This window comes from Anabrus simplex, chromosome 2 (assembly GCF_040414725.1).
Source record: "Anabrus simplex isolate iqAnaSimp1 chromosome 2, ASM4041472v1, whole genome shotgun sequence".
Lineage (NCBI taxonomy): Eukaryota > Metazoa > Arthropoda > Insecta > Orthoptera > Tettigoniidae > Anabrus > Anabrus simplex.
Window position 1 is genome coordinate 339,507,454 of NC_090266.1, and position 27,666 is coordinate 339,535,119.

The 27,666-nt window shown below is 38.2% G+C and overlaps 1 protein-coding gene across 1 annotated transcript in view; it reads right to left on the reverse strand.

Moving 5' to 3' along the window:
• The window catches only part of LOC136862812 (metabotropic glutamate receptor 5), a 302,293-nt gene that overhangs the window by 22,373 nt on the left and 252,254 nt on the right, over nt 1-27,666 (reverse strand). Inside the window, exons 4-5 of the mRNA XM_067139072.2 lie at nt 19,513-19,617; nt 2,744-2,904 (exon numbers count right to left, since the gene is read on the reverse strand). Coding sequence (XP_066995173.2) covers nt 2,744-2,904; nt 19,513-19,617 — 266 coding nt within the window. The remainder of the gene's footprint in view (nt 1-2,743; nt 2,905-19,512; nt 19,618-27,666) is intronic.

Sequence of the window (27,666 nt, forward strand, 5' to 3'; positions counted from 1 at the left end):
TTTTGAATACCAGTTCAACCACACATAATACACAGACTTCTTTACTTGCATATACTCACAAGGGTTTTAATTCTATTTGCAGGTCACATAATATCCATTGACAGTACTCAATTAACATCCTTATATCACTGCATTTGCAACTATATACTGAGCTTTTAGAAAAGTTTTCAGTTCAAGAGAGAAGATTAGAGAATTTATTACACAACATAATTTTAAGACATCTCACTGCCATATTTTAACTATGCTTGTACATGTTAATGATCAAGATTCAAGTAAGACTTCTTACATTAGTGTCCATTAACTTTTATTATGACACTGCGAACTACTTCTAAGATTCAAGATCTTAACAAGACTTGTTGTACTTTTATCCTTAATTTCTGCAAGAACCACTAAGTCTGACCTGTAGATTATGTACCTTTAAGATTCAATCCACTAAAGATGACCCAAAATAGGGGTCAAAACGTGTATGGTCGATAATGTAAAAACGACATCTTCCTAGATGAAGTAAATAATTTATTGATTAGGAGGACTCAATTAAACATTTATATTGTACAAATGTTCAGGCATCTCGACAATCGTAACACATGCTCAACACACTCCGCAAAACTAATAGCATTACAACACCAGGAGTAGAAATGGTGACAAGACAGGCGCTGCCGGAACAGACAGATCCATCTAGTATTAACTGAACAAGTAAGTCATTTTACAGTTAAGAGGTGTTAATTTAATACATTTTATCACAACGCGTGCTCAAAAAAAAAAAAAAAAATTTAATTCAAAATTATTTTCTACTTCATTACAGATATTCTTAAGATCCCTCCCAAAGACCAAGCAACACATCAACGGGAACAATTTTCACACAAGACTGTATCAAGTGTCTAGGATGTCTCTTCCCAATTAAGCAGCAGCCTAAAACTATGAAACAGCTAAATATTGTACTCTTGTCAATTCCTTGACGTTACATGAGACCCAAAGTCAAGACGCTAACAGTTTCATTCACAACGTTTTTGACCAGTCTACCTACAACAATCGGCTTTTGAATCTCCACTTGTGCACGACAACACATTTAAATATTAGTTACGTCAAGAACATGAAAATGAAAATCGTGGGTCAAACAAGCTCCAGTTTTAATATCACCCCTTCTCAAGAAAAAAGAAGATCCGTTTCATTTTATTTTTAGTTTTGAACATTTTAAGTTAACCAGAACTGCCAAGTTAAAACACATTCAATTTAAATTTATATTTTCAATCTTGACCAACCTACAATCAGTTCAAATCTCCACTTATTGTTGACGACACATCCTGTCACCAGACACGATACGTCAAGTACTTAATATGATATAGGGGTCACATAAACCCCGATATGCAATCCTCTTCACCGAAAATAAGATCCATTTTAGTTTTGGACATTTTCCATATTAGATAGATTAGGACCAAAAAACTTTACTGTATTGACTTATGTTTGTATATATTGTATATAATGTATATGTTGTATATAGTGTATATATTAGTATGTTTATATTAGTTAAAAAGGTCCCAAACCTTGACCTAAAGGTTGTTTACAGGCTGAAGATGCCCAAAATAATGGGTGAAACATGTACCTGACCAAATAAGTCTACATAAAATCATGTAGATAATAACCACATTAAACGTGGAAAGTATTGAATAGGTGGTTTTTTATTTAATTATCCTTGATATCTATGCCTAAACTAATAGCAGCCAAGTGGAAACTAATTGTTTCAGAAATGCGCAGCAAATAGCTAGTTATTTGGAAAAAAAAAAAACCATTATCCACTACTAACCAAGAACCACTAAATCTTCCAAATTTGTGAGATATTTTCAAAGTCCGGTTTTGAACAGGGCTCTTATTATGCTTTTTGTAAAACATCCCTTCAATTGCTATTAAAAAGAACTTTAGGATTTTGTCCTGCAGGACTCCTTTAACATAAATAAAGCCACAACAGTGAGATTTGTATTTAAGTACCCTCAAAGGCTATCAACATCAGCTGGAATTGAAATCCATTTGGGAACAGGACAATTTATCGACTGCACCATTCAGGTTAGCAATGAAGCTCTTTCAGAAACAATGTCACAGTACCAATTTCTATACCCGAATATCCTGCACAGTATTTGTTAATTTCAGTGGAACTATCACAGAGAAACTGCTATGTATAAATATTTGCCACAACTAAATGGTGACAGTAAATTTGGTTGTCAAACAGAAGCAAAACAAAGTTTCTCATATTGGTTTGAAATTATTTTCTGTTCAGTTTAAAATTAACTTTTTCTCACAAATTACTAATGAAGGGCATCAGAATCAAATTTGCTTCCTGACCACAATAATTAATTTATCACATGTAAAATTTCAAAGTTATTATATCAAGCATTGCACATAAACAGTGGGTCCCTGTCATTGCCAGTAAACATCACAAAATATTCTACAAACTGTTGCTCTTCCAGAGTTTTGCAGATAAATTTCAGCTTTATGACTTACATGCAGTTCACTTCTACCAACCTGGTTCTGAAACAGATATTACTGTATAACTCATACATTATTTTAACCACTGGAAAATAACTGGTAATTCATCTCAAAATATTTTGCGTTCAATTCATTTTAAAATCTATGATCCACCAACTGTGGGACTAACTTCAAAAATGTATATCTTAAGATTGAGATTGTGATTTTTTTTTATAATGAGAAAGATGCAACAAATTTCAGCAGGAAGTAATTTGACAGTACTTACTTTTACCACACTGCTCATGTCAGGTGCAGTAGTTAAAATGTTTCCTTCTTGAGTTACCATCTCAGCTAATCTTGGAGATGCTAAGATGAGAGGAATGTTAAAAGCATGGAGAGTTGTTACTGTTTCACCTACAACATCTGGACTCCCAAGACCAATCAAACCTGTGAAACGAATGACATTTAGTGAGAGTAATACAACTATAAAGCCGTGACATATATGAGAGCTCAACTAAAAGCCTTCATGACTTATGAATGGTAAGTAGTAGTAGTAGTAGTAGTAGTAGTAGTAGTAGTAGTAGTAGTAGTAGTAGTAGTTGTTGTTGTTGTTAAAACAAAACATCGAAAGCAGTTCCTCTTGATCAGAAAGTGATATGTTTTACCTTCCCTAACCAATGCTGGTTTCTTCATTTCAACAGAAGTAGACTGTTCAGGATCATTTTCTAACCCATTACGAGGACAGTTCTCCTCCAGCTACAGCAGAGAGTAGGCTCGCTCCTCATACCAGGCACCCCTTGAAGGTTGACGTTATTCATTTTCAGTTTTAAAGTTTCTGTTCATCCAAAACTTGAGAGTCCATGTTTCAATGAAAATACTATGTTATGTCATGCATTAAACTGTCAGGTGACCCCTCCAAACAAAGTGAATAGCAGTGCGTCCATGTGTCGTTTTGAGGTACACAGACTAGAGCGGTCATTTGAGCACATTGTACGTCAACCAGCATATCCCATGAGACATCTTAACGAGGTTCAAGTTGCGAGGGCCGTCACTTTGATCCAGGAGGGATCTCAAATATCTCTCAGTCAGTTATCCAACGCTTGTGGAATGACTCCAATGAGACAGGCCAGTTCACAAGGTGGTGGACGCATGACAACCCCACAGGATGACTGATATCTAACGATTTGTGCATTGCGGCATCATTCAGCAGCTGCCAGAGAACTGCAACAAGACCTCCGGAGGGTCACTGGAGACACCGTGTCTGACCAGACAGTAAGGAACAGGTTAAGTGTCCTTGTGACCCAGACGTCCTGTTTGAGTGCCACGTTTAATGCAGCAACATCGCGCAGCTCGCCTTCTGTTTGCCCATACCCACGTCAACTGGCAACTTCGCCAATGGAGACCTATGTTGTTCACAGATGAGTTCAGATTTCCCCTGACACAGCGTGATAGACGTCAACGTGTATGGAGACGTTGTGGTGAGCAGTACATGCCAAATATTGTCCAGGAAGGCGACCCATTCGGACAAGGTTCTGTGATGATGTGGGGTGGCATCAGTATTGAAGGCCGTACAGATCTTGTCGTCGTCCGTGGTAATCTTACCGCTGTGGGGTCCATCGAGCAGATACTGCTACAGCATGTGTTTGGTTGCTGCATACAGTGTTTGCCCTGAATTCGTACTCATGCATGACAATGCCAGGGCTCATGTAGTGCGCATCACCAGAGCTGTCTTGCGAGAACTGGACATTCAAGAGATGGAATGGCCAGCAGTGAGTCCCGATCTTAATCCCATCAAGCATGTGTGAGATAGGCCTGACAGAAGTGTTCGCGGGTGTCCTGTTTCACCACAGACTCTCCAGGACCTCGAACAGGCTCCTATTGAAGAATGGGAGCTGATACCACAATGTGACCTCCGTCGACTTACACGGAGCATGCCACGTTGGTGCCAAGCTGTGATAAATGTTCATGGAGGACATACACCACACTGAAACTCCCCAACTGTGATAAAAATCCACCCTGGAGGACTGTTATCACTTTGTTTTTGCCCCTATTGGGACATTTCCATTTGTGTTCTGAAAATGAATGTTAATCCATTTATGTTCTTTTGTATACTTCAATGGTAAAGAATAAAGATTTAGTTGGTAATATACCTGGGTGAGAGGTATTGTTTCGTGAAACATGCCATACGTTCAAAGACATGTTCCCCTAATTTTTTTAAACTGTGTACATCTGGATTGGAAAGCATTATGTTATACGTAAGAATATATGATCATTCACTTCACAGCCATGTTATCTGGTATCTTCAATTTACATTTTCAGTGCTCTGGTGTTTACTTTTGGTAATTTGATGTTTATCTATATATATATCTATATATATAAAATAACTTGTCCTGACTGACTGACTGACTGACTGACTGACTGACTGACTGACTGACTGATTCATCATCGCAGAGCCAAAACTACTGGACGTAAAGAAGTGAAATTTTGGAGATATATTCATATTAAGATGTAGGTGCTCGCTAAGAGAGGATTTTTGGATATTCCTTCGCTAAGGGGGTGAAAAGAGGGGTGAAATTTTAAAATGAGTGTGTCTATATCTCGAAAGTTTAAAAGTTTACAGATGTAAAAATTGGTATTTAGAATCTTCTTTAAAAATAAGGAAAAACATATTTTTTTGTTTTCCGAAAATCCCAATAGGAGGGGTGAAAAGGGGTGAAAATGAGGAAAATGGGTTGAATGCCCTTAATCAGGATACCAGTACTTATATCTCAGAAACTGAAGATATTACAGACCTGAAAATTGGTACTTTTGATCTCTTTTAAAAATAAAGAAACACGTATTTTTTGGTTTTTGGAAAATCCAATTAATGGGAGGGTGAAAAGGGGGTGAATTTTTAAAATGAGTGAATCTATATCTCCAAACTTTTAAAGTTTGCAGATGTAAAAATTGGTATTTAGAATCTTCATTAAACATAAAGAAACAATTATTTTTTTGTTTTCGGAAAATCGCAATAGGAGGGGTGAAAAGGGGTGAAAAAGGGGGTTGTATGCCTTTGATGAGGCTACTTATATTTCAGAAACTGAGGATATTACAGACCTGAAAATTGGTGTTTGGGATCTCCTTTCAAAATAAAGAAACACGTATTTTTTTGTTTTTGGAAAATCCAGTTAATGGGGGGGGGGGTGGTGAAAAGGGGGTGATTTCTTAAAATGAGTGTATCTATATCTCAAAACTGTTACAGTTTATAGATGTAAAAATTGGTATTTAGAATCTCCTTTAAAAATAAAGAAACACGTATTCTTTTGTTTTCGGAAAATCCCAATAGGAAGGGTGTAAAAGGGCGAATAATGGGTTGAATGCCTTTAATGAGGCTACTTATATTTCAGAACCTGAAGATATTACAGACCTGAAAATTGGTATTTGGGATCTACTTTAAATGTAAAGAAACACGTATTTTTTCGTTTTTTGAAAATCCAAATATTGAGGGGTGAAAAGGGGGGTGAATTTTTTAAAATGAATGTGTCTACATCTTAAAACTTTAAAATTTACAGATGTAAAAATTGGTAGTTAGAATCTCCTCTAAAAATAAAAGAACACATATTTTTTTGTTTCCTGTAAATCCCAATAGGAGGGGTGTAAAAGGGTGAAAAATGGGTTGAATGCCTTTAATGAGGATACATATATCTCAGAAACGGAAGATATTACAGAACTGAAAATTTGTATATGGGATCTCCTTTAAAAATAAAGAAACACGTATTTTTTTAGTTTTTGGAAAATCCTATTAATGGCGGTTAAACAGAAGTGACAAATTGGGGTAAATTTTTGAAAGATTATCTTGGAAACGTAAAATGTTACAGACGTAAAAAGTGGGTGTTTGGAATCTCCTGTAAATGTAAAGAAACATAGGTGATTTGTTTTTGGAAACTCCATTTAAGGGGAACCCAAAAAGGGTGAAATTTTAAAATGAGAATTTTTACAGTATATCTAAAAAAACTTAACATGTTACAGAAGTGAAAAATGGTATTTTTATCTCTATTAAACCTAAAGAAACGTGTATTTTTAATTTTCGGAAATACCACTTGGGTGGAAGGGGGGTGAAAGTGACTGAACATGGTGTTGAATTCTTTTAATTAGGCTACTGATATCTTAAAAATGAAGATGTTACAGACGTGAAATTTGATATTTGCAATCTGCTTTAAAAGTAAAGAAACACGTATTCTCGGAAAATCCAATGAAGCGGGGGGAGGGGGTGAAAGAATTGAAAAATTAATTGACTTTAATTGTATGAGAATATATACATCTAATAAAAACTAAAGTTGTTACAGACGTGAAAATTCGTATTTGGATCTCCTTTAAAAACGAAGAAAAACGCGTTTGGGGGGGGAAACCATCTTGGGGGGCGGGAGTGTAAAGGAGTTGAATTCCTTTCATGAGGACACATAGATCAAAAAGTGAAGAAGTTAGAGTCGTGATAATTGGTATTTAGAAGATCCTTCACTATTAAAGAAACAAGTATTTTTTGCGGGAAAATTCACTAGGGGGGGGGGGGAGTAGTTTGAAATGAAGTGACAAAAGTAAATTATATTTATGGGGATACTTATATCTCAAAACTGAAGGTAATAGACGTGAACATTGGTGTTTGGAATCTCCCTTAAACATAAAGAAACACGCGTTCTTTTAATTTGGGGGGGGGGGGTTGGCAGTAAAAACTAACGGCGGTGGGGTGTAAAAGGAGGTGAGACCAATTGATTTTACTGTTCTTAATGTACTTATAAGGATCCTCCGTTGCTCAGGCGGCAGCGCGCCGGCCTCTCACAGCTGGGGTTCCGTGGTTCAAATCCCGGTCACTCCATGTGACATTCGTGCTGGACAAAACGGAGGCGGGACAGGTTTTTCTCCGGATACTCCGGTTTTCCCTGTCATCATTCATCCCAGCAACACATAATAATAATAATAAGAAGAAGAAGAATAACATTAATAATAATAATAATAATAATAATAATAATAATAATAATAATAATAATAATAATAATAATAATAATAATAATAATGTTCCGGACCGTCGTCAAATGTGCGGACCGCGCTGGAAACGGCTCCTGGACGGGTAATGACTTAGAATGCAGTCCGGCTGCGGGTTCAGTGCCGCCAAGGCACCCAATATGACACCACGCCGGAACTCCTGAAGGATTTTATCCAGATTAAAAATGATTAAAATAAAATACGGTCTGGCAAAGATTTACGGACCCAACTGACCGGGAAGAATACCTGAGCCTAGCCCGGGAAGTACGAAATCGATTGCTGGAAAAGAAGATTGAAAAATGGGAGGAAACGTGCCGTAATCTAATAGAAAACGAGTCAGATCGGGAATTTTGGTGGATTCTCGCTGAAAACGTGTCAGATCGCGAATTTCGGCGGATTATATATCTAAAACAATAAGCATGCAGTTATAAATTTCAGTATAATACCGTAGCGAAGCACGGGTATCTTGCTAGTATATATATATAAACTTGTCCTGACTGACTGACTGACTGACTGACTGACTGACTGACTGACTGATTCATCATCGCCGAGCCAAAACCACTTGACATAAAGAAATGAAATTTTGAGGATACATTTATATTAAACTGTAGGTGCTCGCTAAGGGAGGATTTTTGGATATTCGGTCGCTAAAGGGGCAAAAAGGGGGGTGAATTTTTAAAATGAGTATCTACACTGACTGACAGAGCAAATGCAACACCAAGAAGGAGTGGTCAGAACTTTATGCCAATTGCAGGGTAGACTGACGTCACTGAGGTATGCTCATGATGTGAAATGCGCCGCTGTGCTGTGCACGTAGCGAACGATAAATGGGACACGGCGTTGGCGAATGGCCCACTTCGTACCGTGATTTCTCAGCCGACAGTCATTGTAGAACGTGTTGTCGTGTGCCACAGGACACGTGTATAGCTAAGAATGCCAGGCCGCCGTCAACGGAGGCATTTCCAGCAGACAGACGACTTTACGAGGGGTATGGTGATCGGGCTGAGAAGGGCAGGTTGGTCGCTTCGTCAAATCGCAGCCGATACCCATAGGGATGTGTCCACGTTGCAGCGCCTGTGGCGAAGATGGTTGGCGCAGGGACATGTGGCACGTGCGAGGGGTCCAGGCGCAGCCCGAGTGACGTCAGCACGCGAGGATCGGCGCATCCGCCGCCAAGCGGTGGCAGCCCCGCACGCCACGTCAACCGCCATTCTTCAGCATGTGCAAGACACCCTGCCTGTTCCAATATCGACCAGAACAATTTCCCGTCGATTGGTTGAAGGAGGCCTGCACTCCCGGCGTCCGCTCAGAAGACTACCATTGACTCCACAGCATAGACGTGCACGCCTGGCATGGTGCCGGGCTAGAGCGACTTGGATGAGGGAATGGCGGAACGTCGTGTTCTCCGATGAGTCACGCTTCTGTTCTGTCAGTGATAGTCACCGCAGACGAGTGTGGCGTCGGCGTGGAGAAAGGTCAAATCCGGCAGTAACTGTGGAGCGCCCTACCGCTAGACAACGCGGCATCATGGTTTGGGGCGCTATTGCTATGATTCCACGTCACCTCTAGTGCGTATTCAAGGCACGTTAAATGCCCACCGCTACGTGCAGCATGTGCTGCGGCCGGTGGCACTCCCGTACCTTCAGGGGCTGCCCAATGCTCTGTTTCAGCAGGATAATGCCCGCCCACACACTGCTCGCATCTCCCAACAGGCTCTACGAGGTGTACAGATGCTTCCGTGGCCAGCGTACTCTCCGGATCTCTCACCAATTGAACACGTGTGGGATCTCATTGGACGCCGTTTGCAAACTCTGCCCCAGCCTCGTACGGACGACCAACTGTGGCAAATGGTTCACAGAGAATGGAGAACCATCCCTCAGGACACCATCCGCACTCTTATTGGCTCTGTACCTCGACGTGTTTCTGCGTGCATCGCCGCTCGCGGTGGTCCTACATCCTACTGAGTCGATGCCGTGTGCATTGTGTAACCTGCATATCGGTTTGAAATAAACATCAATTATTCGTCCTTGCCGTCTCTGTTTTTTCCCAAACTTTCATTCCTTTTGAACCACTCCTTCTTGGTGTTGCATTTGCTCTGTCAGTCAGTGTATATAACAAAACTTTAAAAGTTTACAGATAAAGAAAAGAAACATGTATTTTTTGTTTTTGGAAAATCCCAATAGGAGGGGTGAGAAAGGGTGAAAAAGGGGTTGAATGCCTTTAATAAGGAAACTTATATCTCAGAAACTGATGATATTACAGACCTGAAAATTGGTATTTGGGATCTCCTGTAAAAATAAAGAAACGCCTATTTTTTGTTATTGGAAAATCCAAATAATGGGGTTAAACAGGAGTGACAAATTGGGGTGAATTTTTAGAAAAACTACATCTACAGTATATCTCAGAAACGTAAAATGTTACAGACGTAAAAATTGGTATTTGGAATCTCCTGTAAAAGTAAAGAAACATAGGAGATTTGTTTTTGTAAACTCCACTTAAGGGGAACTTAAAAGGGGGTAAAATTTTAAAATAAGCATTTCTACAGTATATTTCAAAAACTTAACATGTTACCGAAGTGAAAAATGGTATATTTATCTCTATAAAAATAAAGAAACATGTATTTTTTGTTTTCTGAAAAACCACTTGGGTGGAGGGGTAAAAGTGACTGAAAATTGGGTTCAATTCTTTTAATTAGGATACTGATATCTCAAAAACTGAAGATGTTACAGACGTGAAATTATGTATTTGTAATCTCCTTTAAAAATAAAGAAATCCGTATTTTTTGTTTTCGGATATCCATTTAAAGTGGGGGGAGGGGAAATTGAAAAATTAGTTGAATTATTTGTATGAAGATACTATTATCTGAAAAACGAAAGATTTTGCAGATGTAAAAATTGGTATTTGGAATCTGCTTTAAAAGTAAAGAAACACATATTCTCGGAAAATCAAATGAAGGGCGGGGGATGAAAGAATTGAAAAAATTGAATTAACTGTCAGAGGATACTTACACCTAATAAAAACTAAAGTTGTTACAGATGTAACAATTGGTATTTGGACCTCCTTTAAAAACAAAAAAACGAGTTTTGTGGGGGGGGAGGGGAATCATCTTGGGAGCTGGGGGTGAAAAGGAGTTGAATTCCTTTTATGAGGACACATATCTCAAACACTGAAGATGTTAGAGTCATGATAATTGGTATTTAGAAGATCCTTTACTATTAAAGAAACAAGTATTTTTTGCCGGAAAATTCACTTAAGGGGGGGGGGGAGTGAAAGGAAGTGAAAGAAATGAATTCTTTTTATGGGGATACTTATATATCAAAAGTGAAGGTAACAGACGTGAACATTGGTGTTTGGAATCTCGTTTAAACATAAAGCAACAAGTCGTCTTTTTTGGGTGGGGGTGGGGGTGAAAAAGAAGTTGAGATCAATTGATTTTTCTGTACATAATGCACTTATTCTGATCATAAACCGATCATTTTTTATCTTTCCTGGGTTCGTTTTCAAGGGCCATTTTTTCCTTTGGAGAACATATAGTTAGATTACAGACTCTCCTGGCATATAAATAAAAATTTAAACACATTTGAAATAAACGATAGGAATGATATGGACCGTGCAATTGTTCACCTCTATAATAAGATCAATAATGCACAGAAGTATATAATTCGTATCGCCAGAAATCCCGCGCACTTGCCTACGCGCGACAATGGTGACGGTCACATTGTCAGCAATGACAATGGCAGCAGATGAAATTTACCGCTAAGTAGCGGTCTTGCAGCTTGCTGTGCAGTCCAGAACATCAATAATAATAATAATAATAATAATAATAATAATAATAATAATAATAATAATAATAATAATAAATTCAACTAATATCGCCCACCATAATAATAATAATAATAATAATAATAATAATAATAATAATAATAATAATAATCATTCTGGACCGTCATCAAAATGTGCGGACCGCGCTGGAAACGGGTCCTGGCCGGGTAATGACTATGATTGCAGTCCAGCCGCGGATTCAGTACCGCCAAGGCACCCAAGACGACACCACGCCGGATCTCCTGAAGGATTTGATCCTAATTTAAAATGCTTATAGGAAAAGATGGCGAAGATTTAGAGACCCAACTGACCAGGTGGAATACCTGGACCTAGCCCGCGAAGTACGAAATCGATTGCTGGAAAGAAAGATTGAAAAATGGAAGGAAATTTGCCGTAATCTCTCAGAAAGAGAGTCAGATCACGAATTTTGGCCGATTCTCTCAGAAAACAAGTCAGATCGCGAATTTCGGCGGATTATATATAAAATGTTAAGCATTCAATTATAAATTTCGTTATAATACCGTAGCAAAGCACGGGTATCTTGTTAGTCTATATACAGGGTGAAGCGTAATTCGCGCACTCGGGCGTCGCAGCGCGACTCCTTACATGCCACCAATAAAAAAATGTCTCATACAAAATTTCATCTTGCGAGTATATCCGGCAGAAAAACGACGTTGAAGAGTAGCAATCTGGCAACACTGTAACCACATGTAGGGTAACTACCTCTGTCAGGAGTAGTTAGTCGTAGTGTACAGTTGGTGCAAGGGATAAAGTTTTGGGTTAGCATGCAGGAGGTCGAGTGGTCGATCCTGGGTTGAGGCGTATGTTTTTTATTTCGTAAATGTAGTCCAGGTGGTATGGTATCTGGCATCTTAATTATCAACAACGATTGCAGTGGGTCCTCTAGAAACCATTTGCAGTTACATACTAGGATCCTAGAAATGGACGAACAATCGTTTTCATTGGTCAGCTTTGAAAGGCGCCCTTTCCACGTCGTGGGCGTGAATTTATTCGCACCACTTCATCTACTAGATGTGAAACCTGTTTTCTTTGTACCCTCCTCCAATGGTCCCATAGATTAGTACCAACTATTATTCTTGCTTCGTTCAGGTCCATTACATTTCGTTAGGGCCTTACGTTACCAGTAGGCCTAGCAACGTGCTCTGCGAATAATGTCCAAACTCGGTTACAATTTGTATGTGTTATCATCATGGTCCCAACAATTCTGCCTTTCAACATTGCGTCTGGTAACCGCATGCTCTTTAATACGTATCTCAATGCATTATTATTATTATTATTATTATTATTATTATTATTATTATTATTATTATTATTATTATTATTATTATTATTATTATTATTATTATTATTATGTTTTAAATGTAGGATACATGTGACCTCAGAAACGGTGTCTTACTGTATTACAGTAGGTAATGTCAGATGGAAATTAGCAAATAAAAAATGCACCTCAACCCAGGATCGAACCATCGACCTCCTGCGTGCCAACCAAAAACTCTACCCACTGCACCAACTGCACAGCACGACGTGAATATGCTGAGAGCGGTTGTTACCCTACATATGGTTACAGTGTTGCCAGATTGCTACTCTTTAACGTCCGTTTTCTGCCGGATATACTCGCAAGACGAAATTTTGTAAGAGACATTTTTTTATTGCTGGCATGTGAGGAGTCGCGCTGTGACTCCCGAGTGCGCGAATTACGCTTCATCCTGTATATAAAATAACATGTCCTGACTGACTGAGTGACTGATTCATCATCATCGAACCAAAACTACTGGACATAAAGAAATGAAATTTTGGGGATACACTTGGGGATACATTTATATTAGGGTGTAGGTGTGTAGGTTATCACTAAGGGATGATTTTTGGATATTCTGGCACTAAGGGTGTGAAAAAAAGGGTTGATTTTTTTAAAATGAGGATATCTGCATCTCAAAAAGTTAAAAGTTTACAGACGTAAAATTTGGTATTAGGAATCTCGTTTAAAAATGAAGAAACTTGGATTTTTTGTTTTTGGAAAATCCCATTAAGGGGGGTGAAATGTGGGAAAAGGGGTTGAACACCTTTTATGAGGAGACTTATAACTCAAAAACTGAAGAAGTTACAGACATGAAAAATGGTATTTGGAATCTCCTTTGAAAATAAAGAAACACGTAATTTTTGTTTTTGGATAATCCGATGAATAGGGGGAGAACAGGAGTGACAAACGGGGTGAATTTAAAAAAAAGACTATATCTGCAAATTATCTCAGACAGGTATCATATTACAAATTTGAAAACTGGTATTTGGAATTCCCTGTAAAAATAAAGAAACATAAATTTTTTTTTTTTTTGGAAATACATTTAAGGGGAACTGGAAAAGGGTGTGAATTTTTTAAATTAGCACATTTACAGTATCATAGCTGCCAACTTTTAGAAATCAAAAATAAGAAGATTTTTTATTCTTGGATTTCATCACCCATATTGCATCACGGTCTAAGTGAAAAAAGGACAGAATAGAAAGCATACATATCTACAGTTACAATGTGAATTGACCATTAAATTTAAAATCTTAAACTAAAAACACATTTAAATGGTTACAAGAAAATATACCTAATCACTCTCACGAATAATAATACAGTCGAACCTCGATATCTCTAACCTCCATAACTAGAATTTTCATTATCTCAAACTAAGATTTTCCGGCCGTTTGTCCTATTCTTGACGTGTATTTGTTTCTCTATTCTCGAAATTCGGTTATACGAATTTCTCGAAGCAAACATTTCCTCCCTTGAAGCAAAAATTACTCTGTAACTCGAACTGTGTGCAACATTAACTGTACAATACGGCATTCGCGGTTTGTGAGGAACAGTTAACAAGTAAAGAAAGGGTTCCAGTGAAGCCGGAAGCTAATATGACGGCAATCAAAAACGCGAACTTGTAGTGATCGGCAAATCCTCGCCATGTCTCGGGTGTCAATTAATTACCGGTCACGTACGAAAGCAAGCCCAGAAGTCGCGGATGACAAGCTCCATTTACGAAACTCGGCTGCGTGTATTAACAAGAAGTTTCAACATGAAGGGAGGAAAGGTTAACCGCAACAAACAGATGAGACTAACGGATTTTTTTCCAAATGTGTTAACGGAACTATGTTTCTTGTTTCACTACGGTACCTACTTTATGTACTGTGTCCTGTCTTCTAAAAGTTACTATAATAAGTGTTATAATTAAAGTGATGCCGTAAAATAGAGTTGCTTTGTATATTTTTAAGTACCGTTAAACCAGTGGCGGCTCGTGGATATCAGCAGTGGGGGGCGCACCTTAGTTTCATAATTCCACAAATATCTCAAGTTCTTCAAAACATGTTATCAAGATACACAATTCGAACACTATACGGTGCAATGCATACGCAATTGTTTTGATTATTATTATTATTATTATTATTATTATTATTATTATTATTATTATTATTATTATTATTATTATTATTATTATATGCCTTTACTGGCAGGACCTAGTGTTTACAGTGCACTATGTCTTCTGGTATGGGCTAGAGCAATTTTGTTACTTTCATTGATCTGTCTCTGTCTTATCCTTGGCTTTGACAATATGAAAGTGACTGAGGTATGAGCGATGCTAGTAATTCCATTCCTTCTGCAGCCAGTCCCTGCTATGAAAGGTGTGAAAATGTTGCTCATAGGGTCGGTTGGTGCGTGCATTTCAGTGGGCTTCGCAGGCTGATATGTAACAGCAACTTCTGGCTCAGTGAGGAAAGCAACGGGAAACTACCTCACTCCTCATTTCCCTAGTATGCCTCTTCAGTGATGCCTAGGCCATCTATGACAGCTGATGGCAGAGCTGTTGAGGATCCAACCAGCCTTATGGCTGAAGACTGAACATAATAATAATAATAATAATAATAATAATAATAATAATAATAATAATAATAATAATAATAATAATAATAATAATAATATTTGCCTGTTCTTGTCCACCATCGAGTTATGTTTACGAATAGTTTCATTGTAGTGATCACTTACACAAGACACGACATTGACTTCACCAAGCATTTCAAAATCCATGGTACTATTGATATCACCCCTGTGGTGATCCATTTATCTCCTTTCCTAGGACGGGAGAATAGCGGGCAAGGAAAGCAGTAAAAGGTTTCTGAGATCACTTCCACATATCCGCGAGTTCTTGTTATATACGTCAGGAGAACTAATTTGTCTTTGGAAAGCCCTATTTTCATTTTTCTTTGTCTCCGGTTTTTTCAACAAGAAGTCTGGTGTCGGCCTAAAACACTCCTTCAGTTCGACTTTCTTTTCGGTAGAAAGAGAAGAAAACGTTAGTTCTTTAATATGTTCGACGGTAATCATACTGTACGAAGTGCATACATAACACTACGCCTACATATAAATCACAACCTTTCTCCTAATTTCACCTTGTCACAGTCACATCACGGTCATTCACCAACACAAAGTTAAACATCGCGCTCTCCAGTGAGTATGGCCAACATGAGTAAGTGCGAGGAGGCAGTAGTTACAGTTATTACTCGTTTCGTTAGTTAATAATCCTAAAAATTACAAGACTATTTTAAATGTATACCGGCACATTTAACTCAGGTAAGTGCCTCAGTAAAATAGTTCCTAGTTTTAGGAGAGAAATGGCATAAACTGACCCCTGTTAAATAGAAATCAGATCACCAATGTTTCGGGTAGGTTGGCTGCAACGATGGGCCGCGGCAGAAACGCGCCGGAATCTCCGTAGAACAGCACATCTCTACTGCGCCTCTGATTGGCTCCCTCAAGGCCAGTCAAGCGAGACTCGGGAGTATTTGGTCCGCTGTGAGAGAGCGCCCTCCTGCGTAGGGCCAGCAGCGCATCGCGCCGCAGCACAGTACAACTCGCGCCCTTGATAATAATCTTATAGTAAAATATTTCTCTTGTTAACATTTAAGATTAAAATTTCCGAATTTAATGGAACCCCGTGGGGGGCGCGCGCCTTAGCGCCTCCCAAACGAGCCGCCACTGCCGTTAAACATAATACATTCAGTAAAAGCCCGTACATACATGATTCAATTATGTGCTATACATGCTCAAAAACGGTAAGTTATTCTCTATATCTCGAAATTTCGAAAACTTGAAATAAAATTTATCTCCCGAGGCGATTCGCATAATAGTTTCCTTTATTAGACTGTAAAATAACGGAAATTTAATTTTATAGGTATCCCTGAAGTCTTGGAGGTAACGTTTGTTACGGTATGTTTTTTGGCGATAACGTGAAGACAAAATACCATAAACTGTCACCGACACAACTCCCTGAAATACATTCAACTCATTAAAATAATGAAGTAAGAATAAAAAAATGCACTGAAATACGCTAAATTACCACATACAAAACAGATCGCTATGTCTCATACATTATTAACATACGACTTTGACACGGCAAAAAAGCACGGAACCGCCAGAAAAAACACGCGGCATACAATTCCAACGAAATTACGCACAGAAACGATGTTAACAGTGCGCGAACCACACAATATGAAACTCATTCTTTCGTCCCGATAAACTGAGTCGATGGCGCTCGCTAGCATCTCTTGCTTGTAGGACGATTGCCGTCCCGAATCCCCAGCCGTAAAGCACACATGCTGCTGTAGCGAGCAGGAAACACGAACACGAAGGCGACGGACGATACACTCGCGAAATAAAGCATCAAATAAAAACGCTTGAAAATGAAGTTGGGTAAATTACACAAGCACATAAGAATTTATCCTTTATCCTAGGGTACGAGTATTGACGGTACTGGAGGTTATATTGGTAAAAAATAGGAAGAATTAAAAATAAATCGGAAAATCAGAAGACGAGTTAAAGAACGGAAAGTTTCCGTTTAAATCGGAAGGGTTGGCAGGTATGCAGTATGTATCAAAAACTGAAGATGTTGCAGACGTGAAAATTGCTATTTGGAATCTCCTTTAAAAATAAGGAAACATGTATTCTTTTGTTTTTGGAAAACCCTTAAAAAAAGGGCGGGGGTTGAAAGAATTGGAAAATTAGTTGAATTATTTGTATGAATATACTGTATATACCAAAAAATATAAAGATGTTACAAACGTGAAAACTGGTATTGGGAATCTCCTTTAAAAATAAAGAAACACACATTTTCTTAGGAGGGGAATCAAGTTGGTAGGAGGGGTGAATATGGAGATGAATTCCTTTTACAAGGATACATATATCTCAAAAACTGAAGATGTTACAGTCGTGATATTCGTATTTGGAAGCTCTTTTAAAGAAACAGGTGCTGTTTATTTTTGGAAAATTCACTTACAGTGGGGAGTGTGAAAGGGAGTGAAAAAGTTGAATTCTTTTTCTGGAGAAACTTATATCCCAAAACTGAAGGTTACAGCTGTGGAAATTGGTATTTGGAATCTCCTTGAAAAACAAAGAAACACACATTTTTTTGGGTGGGGTGAAACCAACTTAACGGGCAGGGGTGGAGTGAAAAAGGAGTTGAATTCTTTTCATAAGGATACTTATATATCAAAAACTGAAGATGTTACAGACATGAAAATTTGTATTTGGAATTTTCTTTCAATGTAAAGAAACACGTAATCTTTTGTCTTTGGAAAATCCACTTAATGGGGGAGAATTAATTGAAAAATTAGTTGAATTCTTTGTATGAGGATACTTATATCTCAAAAATGAAAGATGTCACACACGTGAAAATTGGTATTTGTAATCTCCTTTAAAAATAAAGAAACACACTTTTTGGAAGGGGGAACTTCACGTTCTGGAATGAAAAAGGATTTGAATTCTTTTTATGAGGATACTTATATCACAAAACCTGAAGATGTTAGAGGCATGAACATTTGTATTTGGAATCTTCTTTCAAAGTAAAGAAACACGTGTTCTTTTGTCTTCGGAAAATCCACTTAAGGGGGTGAATGAATTGAAAGATTAGTTGAATTCTTTGTATGAGGATACTTATATCTCAAAAAATGAAGATGTCACACACGTGAAAATTGGTATTTGAAATCTCCTTTAAAAATAAAGAAACGCACACTTTTGGGGAGGGGGAATCAACTTAACGGGTAGGAAGGTGGGGGTGAAAAAGGAGTTGAATTGCTTTTATGAGATAACTTATATCTCAAAAAATGAAGATGTTACAGATGTGAAAATTAGTATTTGGAATCTCCTTTAAAAATGAAGAAACACGCATTTGCTTTCTTCGGAAAATCGACGTAAGGGGTGTGGGGTCGAAAATAAGTTAATAAGGAGTTGAAATATGTTTATGAGGATATAAACAAACTAAAGAAACATTTTTTTTCCTTAAAAACTGAAGCCGTTACAGACGTGAAAGTTGGTATTTTGAATCCCTTTCAAAATAAAGAAACACGTATTTTTTTTGTTTTTGGAAAGTCCACTTAAGGCAGGAGAGGTGTGGAAAGAGGTGAAGAAGAAGAAGTTGAATTATTTTTATGAGTACCGGTATACATTTATATCAAAAACTGAAGGTGTTACAGATGTACAGACATGAAAACTGGTATTTGGAATCTCCTTTAAAAATAATGAAACACGTATTTTTTTTCTTTTTGGAAAATCCAGTTAAGGGGCTGAAAGGAATTGGAAAAGCGGGCGAGTTTTTAAAATGAGTACCGGTATATCTACATTATATGTCAAAAACTTAACATGTTAGAGACAAGAAACTTGGTATATTGAAAGTCCTTTAAAAATACAGGAACATGTACCTTTTTGTCTTCAGAGAAGGCACCTAATGGGGAGTGAAAAGAAGTGAAAAATGGTTTAATTATTTTTTATGAGGATACTTATATCTTAAAAACTGAAGATGTTACAGATGTGAAAATTGGTATTTGGAATCTCCTTTAAAAATAAAGAAACCTTTTTTTTTTTTTCAACTTGAGAGAAGACTGTTTCTCACATGTACACTTCTATGTCACATGGTCATCTTAGCCCCTAAAGGTAATACCACAAACATGGTTTATAGAGAATTTCAGTGGTAAATGAAAATTAATTTTTGGGTGAGTTTTCATACCTTAGGAATTTTCACATAATGTCTTAGTACAATGCCAAGGAATGATTACTTTGATCAAATTACGAAATCCACGTGAGCGAAGTCACGGGTAAATGTTAGTACTGTATAAAAATATCTGAAGTACGCTCCTTAAAACATGAAATGGAAGGATCAAGTTGGTTCTTACCTAGCAATGGCATCTTCCTCCTAACATCAACTGCATTTTTGACTGCTAGAAATACATCTCTCATGGCCACATCTCTTGTCCCACATGTGTCGTAGAGCTCAATTTCTGCAAATAGAATTCAAATAAATATTATAAACTGAAAAAAAATGAGGTAATAAATAATAAATAATGTCACTTGGGGAAAATCCAGAGAATAATTATGTAAATTTGTAGAAATTATATTTTTTGTTGCAATTTTAGATTCCAGTTGATTGAACAATTCATTACGAAAATGATTTTCCTACAGTATGATTGATTAGTGTTTCTCACAGCAAGTAGTTCCGGTCTAGAAAGCCAAGAATAATGGCCGAGAGGACTGATCACACTGACCACATGACCTCGTAATCCTCAGACCTTTGGGGTGAGAGATGATTGCTGGGTATACCAAGGCCAAACAGGGCTGTAGCACCACGCATGTACGTGCATTTGTAGTTATGAGGCAATTGGTGTAGATATGATTTGCCAAAGAGCCTCCATGGCTCAGACGGCAGCACGTCGGCCTCTCACCGCTGGATACCGTGGTTCAAATCCCGGTCACTCCATGTGAGATTTGTGCTGGACAGAGCAGGGGCGGGACAGGTTTTCCTCCGGGTACTCCGGTTTTCCCTGTCATCTTTCATTCCAGCAACACTCTCCATTCTCATTTTATAGCATCTATCAGTCATTAATATATCACTTTGGGAGTGGCAACCCCATTGTACTAATAGCCTATATATGTTTTATTCATTGCATCCCTGACCCGGTCAAAGACTGGAAAACAGGTTGTAGGTTTTTCTTTTAATGATTTGCCAAAATCAATCAATGTAACTAATATGTGTAATGAACTTTTGTATGGGAAAGTTTGGACATATTAAAAAAAAATTAGTTGAAATATGAACATACATATTTACTACTTTCTTGAAATAGGAAGAACATTTCAGTTCATTTTAAATGATATTGAAAATACAGTATTAAATATTACTGAAAACTGTTGACAATGAAATTATGTTAATAATAATGTTATTTGCTTTACATCTCACTAACTACTTTTACGGTTTTCGGAGACACTGAGGTACCGGAATTTAGTCCTGCAGGAGTTCCTTTTCGTGCCAGTAAATCCACCGACACGAGGCTGATGTATTTGAGCACCTTCAAATACCACTGGCCTGAGCCAGGATTGAACCTGCCAAGTTGGGGTCAGAAGGCCAGCGCCTCAACTGTCTGAGCTACTCAGCTCGGCATGAAATTATGATAGTGGATTATCTCTACTGTAATATGCTAGGGGACATGGTAACCAAGTGATATAATCACTCGCATCTCTCCAAGGTTACTTGGGCTTGTATCGTAACCAATGCATGTCGTTCAGATCCCAAATAAAACTGGAGGTCCCCTGGCTATGATCATATCAACAGTCCCATAAAACTACAAACTTGCTTGCTTGCTTGCTTGCTTGCTCTGTACTAAGCAAGTATTCAATTAACCCTTATGAAAACAAAACAAAATCACTTTATTTGCAAACGAGGTGTCTACCTCAGTAGCAAATGATACGCAAAAATACATTATTATCAAACACTAAATTTTATATTAAAAAGGAAAGAAGACATTTTCCTAAAATACAGTATTTTACAATTTACACTAACAACTTTTCTATTAAACACACAGCTCATCCTTAATCATTTTATATTATTTACAAAATTCTACTCATAATATCTTCTGTACTTACACACATAATCAACTCATATACAGTATGAGGAATCCCTTCAAAAAATACTCTACAACTGCTATAAGATTTAAATTTACATTGCATTTTTTTTAAACCCATTTTGGTACCTAACATGCATACCGACCTGCTACATCTTAACCTGAGCCCCTTTTGCCACCGCTTTTCAGAGTACCTGAAGGTCTTTCACAGCTACCGAAAAGAGTTCTCAGGGCCCTCGAAGTCCCCAGTGTACTTCACCTCTACAGGCAGTCCCCTACTTCGGCTGTCCAAACTCCATAGACAAAGGGATGGAATTAATTTATTAAACATTTCATTATTTACAATAACCTGCACAGGTCGAATGCCCTCTTACTGTATTTACAAATCCAGAGAAATAAAATCGACTGCAATGTTAGGCCCCTTAAAACAACAAGCATCATCATCAGCTGCAAAATTGCCTTTAACATGTTCAATGGATTAAACATTAGTCACATGCAAGAACAATATCAAATGTCTGGCTCCGTGGCTAAATGGTTAGCGTGCATGCGTTTGGTCACAGGGGTCCCAATTTCGATTCCCGGCAGGGTCAGGAATTTTAACCATTATTGGTTAATTTCGCTGGCACAGGGGCTGGGTGTATGTGTCGTCTTCATCATCATTTCATCCTCATCACGATGCGCAGGTTGCCTACTGGCATCAAATCAAAAGACCTGCACTTTGCGAGCCGAACATGTCCTCGGACACCCCCAGCACAAAAAGCCATATGCCATTTCATTTTTTTCCACAACATCAAATTACTAGCACTCTTCCCTGTATCTACTCAGTGATTAAATACAATAAACAAAAGTATATATTATGCAGATTTGAGTTGAGCCCTTATTAGTGCAAACATTGTTTACTGAGATAGTCAATTAAGAAACTTTCTAAAGAAATATTGTCATTAAGCTTTTTATCAGGATTTATACAGAATTAATCAATTTCTTACTTTATTTCTGAATAGTTTGAAGATAAGATGCAAGCAATTCATATAGTATAATGTGATATTACATCATAATTAACAGTTCAGACCATGATAGATCTAATATGAGTAACTTATCAAAAAACTAGATCCAATGTATAGTAAACACCTCATTTCATCTGTGACAAATGGCAAACAAAACTCCAACCTAATTATTTGAAGTCCTTTTCTCCAAATCACAGGGAAAAAGGTAAATACCATTCTCAACAACTACCAATATAATTACTCGTCTCAATATTGTTCAAAGTACAGTATTTTATCCTGTAGGCCTATTGCTTCACGATGTCTGCTTCACTTTTTCTAGGAAGTTTGTGACAGAGCTGACGCTTTTCAAAATTTCTCATCATCATCATCAATGTCCCTCTCCAGTTGCCCAGGTGTGGTTAACAAGCCTCCTCCACTCCTTTCTGTCCGTACACTTTTCCTGCTCCATTACTTCCACCATATCCAATCCAGGATCTCTAACGTCCTTCCAAATCTGATCCATCCACCTTCTTCTTGGTCTTCCAACTGGTCTCTTTCCCTCAACTTCTCTTTCCAATTCCCTTCTTTCTACCTGTTCCTTTCCCATTCTTTTTACATGTCTGAACCAACTCAAACTTGATTTCTGTATGTTCTGTACTAACAGTTCTATATTTAGCTCTTCTCTGATTTTAATATCTTGAATTTTATCTCTTCTTGTCTTTTTAACCGATGTTCATAAAAATTTCATTTCTAGTGCTTGGATCTTACTACCTTGTCTCTTATTAGTTAGCAGCATTTCTAGTCCGTACGTTACAATTGGTATGAAATACTGTTTATATAATGTTAATTTCGTTCTCTTGGGTAGTACTCTGTCATCCCACAAAAGCTCTCTGACTTGATGATAAAATGTTGTACCTTTACTTAGTCTGTTTTTGCTGGCAAGATGTAGTGTTTACAGTGCACTATGTCTTCTGGTATGGGCTAGAATAAATTTGTTACTTTCATTGACCTGTCTCAGTCTTATCTTTGGCTTTGACAATATGAAAGTGGCTGAGGTATGAGTGATGCTAGTAATGCCATTCCTTATGCAGCCAGTCCCTGCTATGAACGGTGTGAAAATGTCGCTCATAGGGTCAGTTGGTGCACGCATTTCAGTGGGCTTGGCAGACTGATATGCAATAGCAACTTCTGGTTCAGTGAGGAAAGCAACGGGAAACTACCTCACTCCTCATTTCCCTAGTACGCCTCTTCAGTGACACCTAGGCCATCTATGACAGCTAATGGTGGACCTGATGAGGATCCAACCAGCCTTCAGGCTGAATACCCAACATTATTTTCAGGGTTGATTTCATTACTTCCATTAATAATGCTACCCAGATATGTAAACTGTTCTACATTCTCTAACCATTCTCTGCCTATGTTCACTTGGCTTCTCTTTTTCTCTTTTCCACAGTGCATGACTACAGTTTTCGTTTTACTAATTACCATTCCAAACTCCCTCAGATTTTCATTCTAAATATCCAGTCTCCTATATACTTCTTTTTCTCGCTTTCCCCAAATCAATACATCGTCTACAAATACCAAAGCATTCACTTCATCACTACTGATACTCTGTTTTACACGTTTTATGATTACAACCATCAATATAATAAACAATAATGGTGACAGTGCACTTCCTTGCTTGAAACCTTTTTTTTCTATAAAATGTTTCAATCACCACTCCCCACTTGTACACTGCTTTTACTCTCATGATACAACATTAATATCTTGTTAATTAATGATTTTGGTACATTCCTTTTCAGTAGGCATTCCCATAGCAGTACATGTTTTCTCTTAATTGTATCATAAGCTTTTTCCAAATCCAAAAATACGAAGATGATTTCCTTGTTCATTTCCAGATGTTTTTCCATTATCGTCTGCACTGTAAATATCAAGTCTATTGTTGATCTATTCAGTCTAAAGCCATACTGTTCTTCCTCTAACTGTGTTTTCTATTATATCCCTCAGTCTTTTATCTATGACTTTCTCCATTATTTTTAGTCCATGTTATAATTTTCACATTTCTTCCCATTTCCATTTTTGAACAATGGTACAATGCTTCCTTGTTGTCAATCTTCACGTATTCTTTCATCCTTCCATATGGCATTGAGGGCTTGGTATTGCCACTGTAGTCCAATGCTTCGTGCTGCCTTAATCAAAATTTCTGATGTGTATAAATTGAGTTTCATGATAAAGCAAGATTTTGTACAAGCTTTCTACAGGATCTGGTCGCTTTTAGATAGATCATCTTGACATTACACTTCCACCAGAACCTAACTTTACATTTTGGGGAATTTCATCTTATGCCCCAGAAAATTACAATGAACATTAAAAGAGATTAACATCATTTTCTAAACCTAGATGAGAATGCTGCTTGCATTTCTTTGGCTGGTTTGTGCTATTTTAAAAGTCCTTCCATTGCATGACTGGTCTTCATCAGACTTTCCCTTCATTTGTAATTCCATAATTTGTCTTGAAATTCTTACCATCTCATTAATGCATCCAAACCATCTTAATTTTCTTTTTTTATCATTTCAACTTTCCCAGTTTTAATTCTATCCATGTGTCCTCATTTCTCACTATTTCTCCTTGTCTTCTGTTGCATACTTTCCAGAAATATAATTTCTCCCGCGTGTACTTGACCATCATCTCTTCTTGGTACTAGCCAGGTCTTGAATGCAAACCTAGTAATACGCCTGATGGATCATTTCCTTATTTCCATATCCTCCAATATCCTCCATTGGCATATCTTCTTCTGTACCCATTTTTATAACCAATTTTGAAATGATCATTTAATTCACTCTTTATTACTTGAAATTCTCCACAACTTCAATATCTTTGCCACCAATATCTCCCTCCCTCACAAAATAAAACTTTGAAATACACAGTTTAAAAAAATTAGGGGAACATATATTTGAACGTATGCCATGCTCCACAAAACAATACCTCACACCCACGTATATTACCAAGGGTGGATTTTTATCACAGTTGGGGAGCTTCAGTATGGTGTATGTCCTCCACAAGCATTTATCACAGCTTGGCCCCTACGTGACATGCTCCGTATAAGGCGACGGAGGTCACGTTGCGGTATCAGGTCCCATTCTTCAATGAGAGCCTGTTCGAGGTCTTGGAGAGTCTGTGGTGGAACAGGACACCTACGAACACTTCTGTCAAGCCTGTCCCACACATGCTGGATGGGAATTAAGGTCGGGATACACTGCTGGCCATTCCATCTCTTGAATGTCCAGCTCTTCCAAGACAGCTCTGGTGAAGCGCGCTACATGAGCCCTAGCATTGTCGTGCATGAGTAACAATTCAGCGCCAACACCATATGCAGCAACCAACACATGCTGTAGCAGTATCTGCTCGATGTACCCTGCAGTGGTAAGATTACCACGGACGACGACAAGATCCGTACGGCCATCAATACTGATGCCACCCCACATCATCACAGAACCTTGTCCGAATCGGTCACCTTCCCGGACAACATTTGGCATGTTCCGTTCACCACGGCATCTCCATACATGTTGACGTCCATCATGGTGTGTCAAGGGAAATCTGGACTCATCTGTGAACACAGGTCTCCATTGGCGAAGTTGCCATTTGACGTGGGTATGGGCAAACAGAAGACAAGCTGCGCGATGTTGCTGCATTTAACGGGGCACTCGAACAGGATGTCTGGGTCCTAAGGACACTTCTCTTAACCTGTTCCTTACTGTCTGGTCAGACACTGTGACTCCAGTGACCCTCCTGAGGTCTTGTTGCAGTTCTCTGGCAGTTGCTGAACGACGCAGCAATGCACAGATGGTCAGATATCGGTCATTCTGTGGGGTTGTCATGTGTTTACGACCTTGTCCAACCCTCCTTGTGAACTGGTCTGTCTCATTGAGCGTTTCCATAAGTGGTGAATAACTGACGGAGAGACATTGAGGTCCACAATAATAGGACGAAAAGTCTATGCTTCCTGGATCAAAGTGATGGCCCTTGCTACTTGAACCTCGTTAAGATATCTCATGGGATGTGCTGGTGTACGTACAATGTGCTGAAATGACCGCAGTATTCTGTGTACCTCACAATGACACACGGACGCACTGCTCTTCACTTTGTTTTGAGGGGTCACCTGACAGTTTAATGCATGGCTACGCCTACAGATGGAGTATAACTTCGATTTGACATACCCTGAGTAGCTAAGGTCTCAAGGTATGCTGTACGATCATTGGAACCTCATCTACCAATTTAACGTTCACATACCAGACATTAAAAACACGTTAACCTAATTTTTTGAAATGTGTAGAATTGGTTTTATTTAATTAAGGAAAATAACCTAACATTCACAGTCCTACACTCAACAGCGTGCTCAGATTAATGTAATGGTACATTGTAAATATCATTATACAATTTTGTTTTGTCCCTTGAATCTACTCTCACTCTCGAGACAATTTTGACTAATTTATCGAGTTGCTCCAAATCTTGACAGCATTGCTTTTTCATGTTAAATATCATTTAATTACTAATTATCTTACGAAGTACCTACCAGTGGCATGCACTGAACCCCAGCTACCCCAGCAGTGCTGGGGTAAATAATTTTGTATTTACATTCTCTAATTATTCCTTAGAACATTTCTTTATCAAGTTAAAACACTGCTAACAGCCACTGTATGTCAAGGCAAGTACAGCTGTCTCGATAATCCATTCGGCTTGTCGCAGTCCAGGTCTCTCCTGCAAGCTGGGTTTCTTTACCAGCACGAAAGACAGCTACCCCAGCAAAATTGAAGTCGCTTGGTTGGCGCATGAGCTTCAAGCCTCCTCCTCTCGGGGTGGCTGCCCTCGCTTAAGATTAACAGCATCTCATGGTGGCTGAGCAGCTAGCTTGGGTACATGTTAATTGTTGAAACTCCAAGTGTTCAGTGTCACTCACCAGAGGCTACAAGAAAAAAACAGTACAGCCACTTGCAGATATTCTTGCTAATAGAAATATCCATTTTATGAAATCAATTGTAATAAAAGTATTCATTTTATTTTTGGATTTCGGCATGTATGAAGTTGTTGGTAGCGATTCATTGATGGCACGTGTAGAGTATGTTTTTTGATGCACGTGGACAAATATTTAGGTTGCCCAGCATGAATACAGAGCCAAGGGCGAAGTAAAATAATTCTGTATTTGGTCGTTCTGTATGAGTTGGTTTTCTGTATTGGTGTATTGTGAATTTTTGTAGCATTCCTCTTGGATCGTGGATGAAGTTTTTGTGAGTTCTGTGGCATTCTTCATGAATATAACAGTGGTATATGTCATGAGAAATATTTCACCTCCTTTGTCACTGCTGTACCTACGCTTAGTACGGGATTGAAACTGTAAAACTTTGGCGACAGTAAAATAACTGCTATATTCAGCTCATTCAGTTTTTTAAGTTAA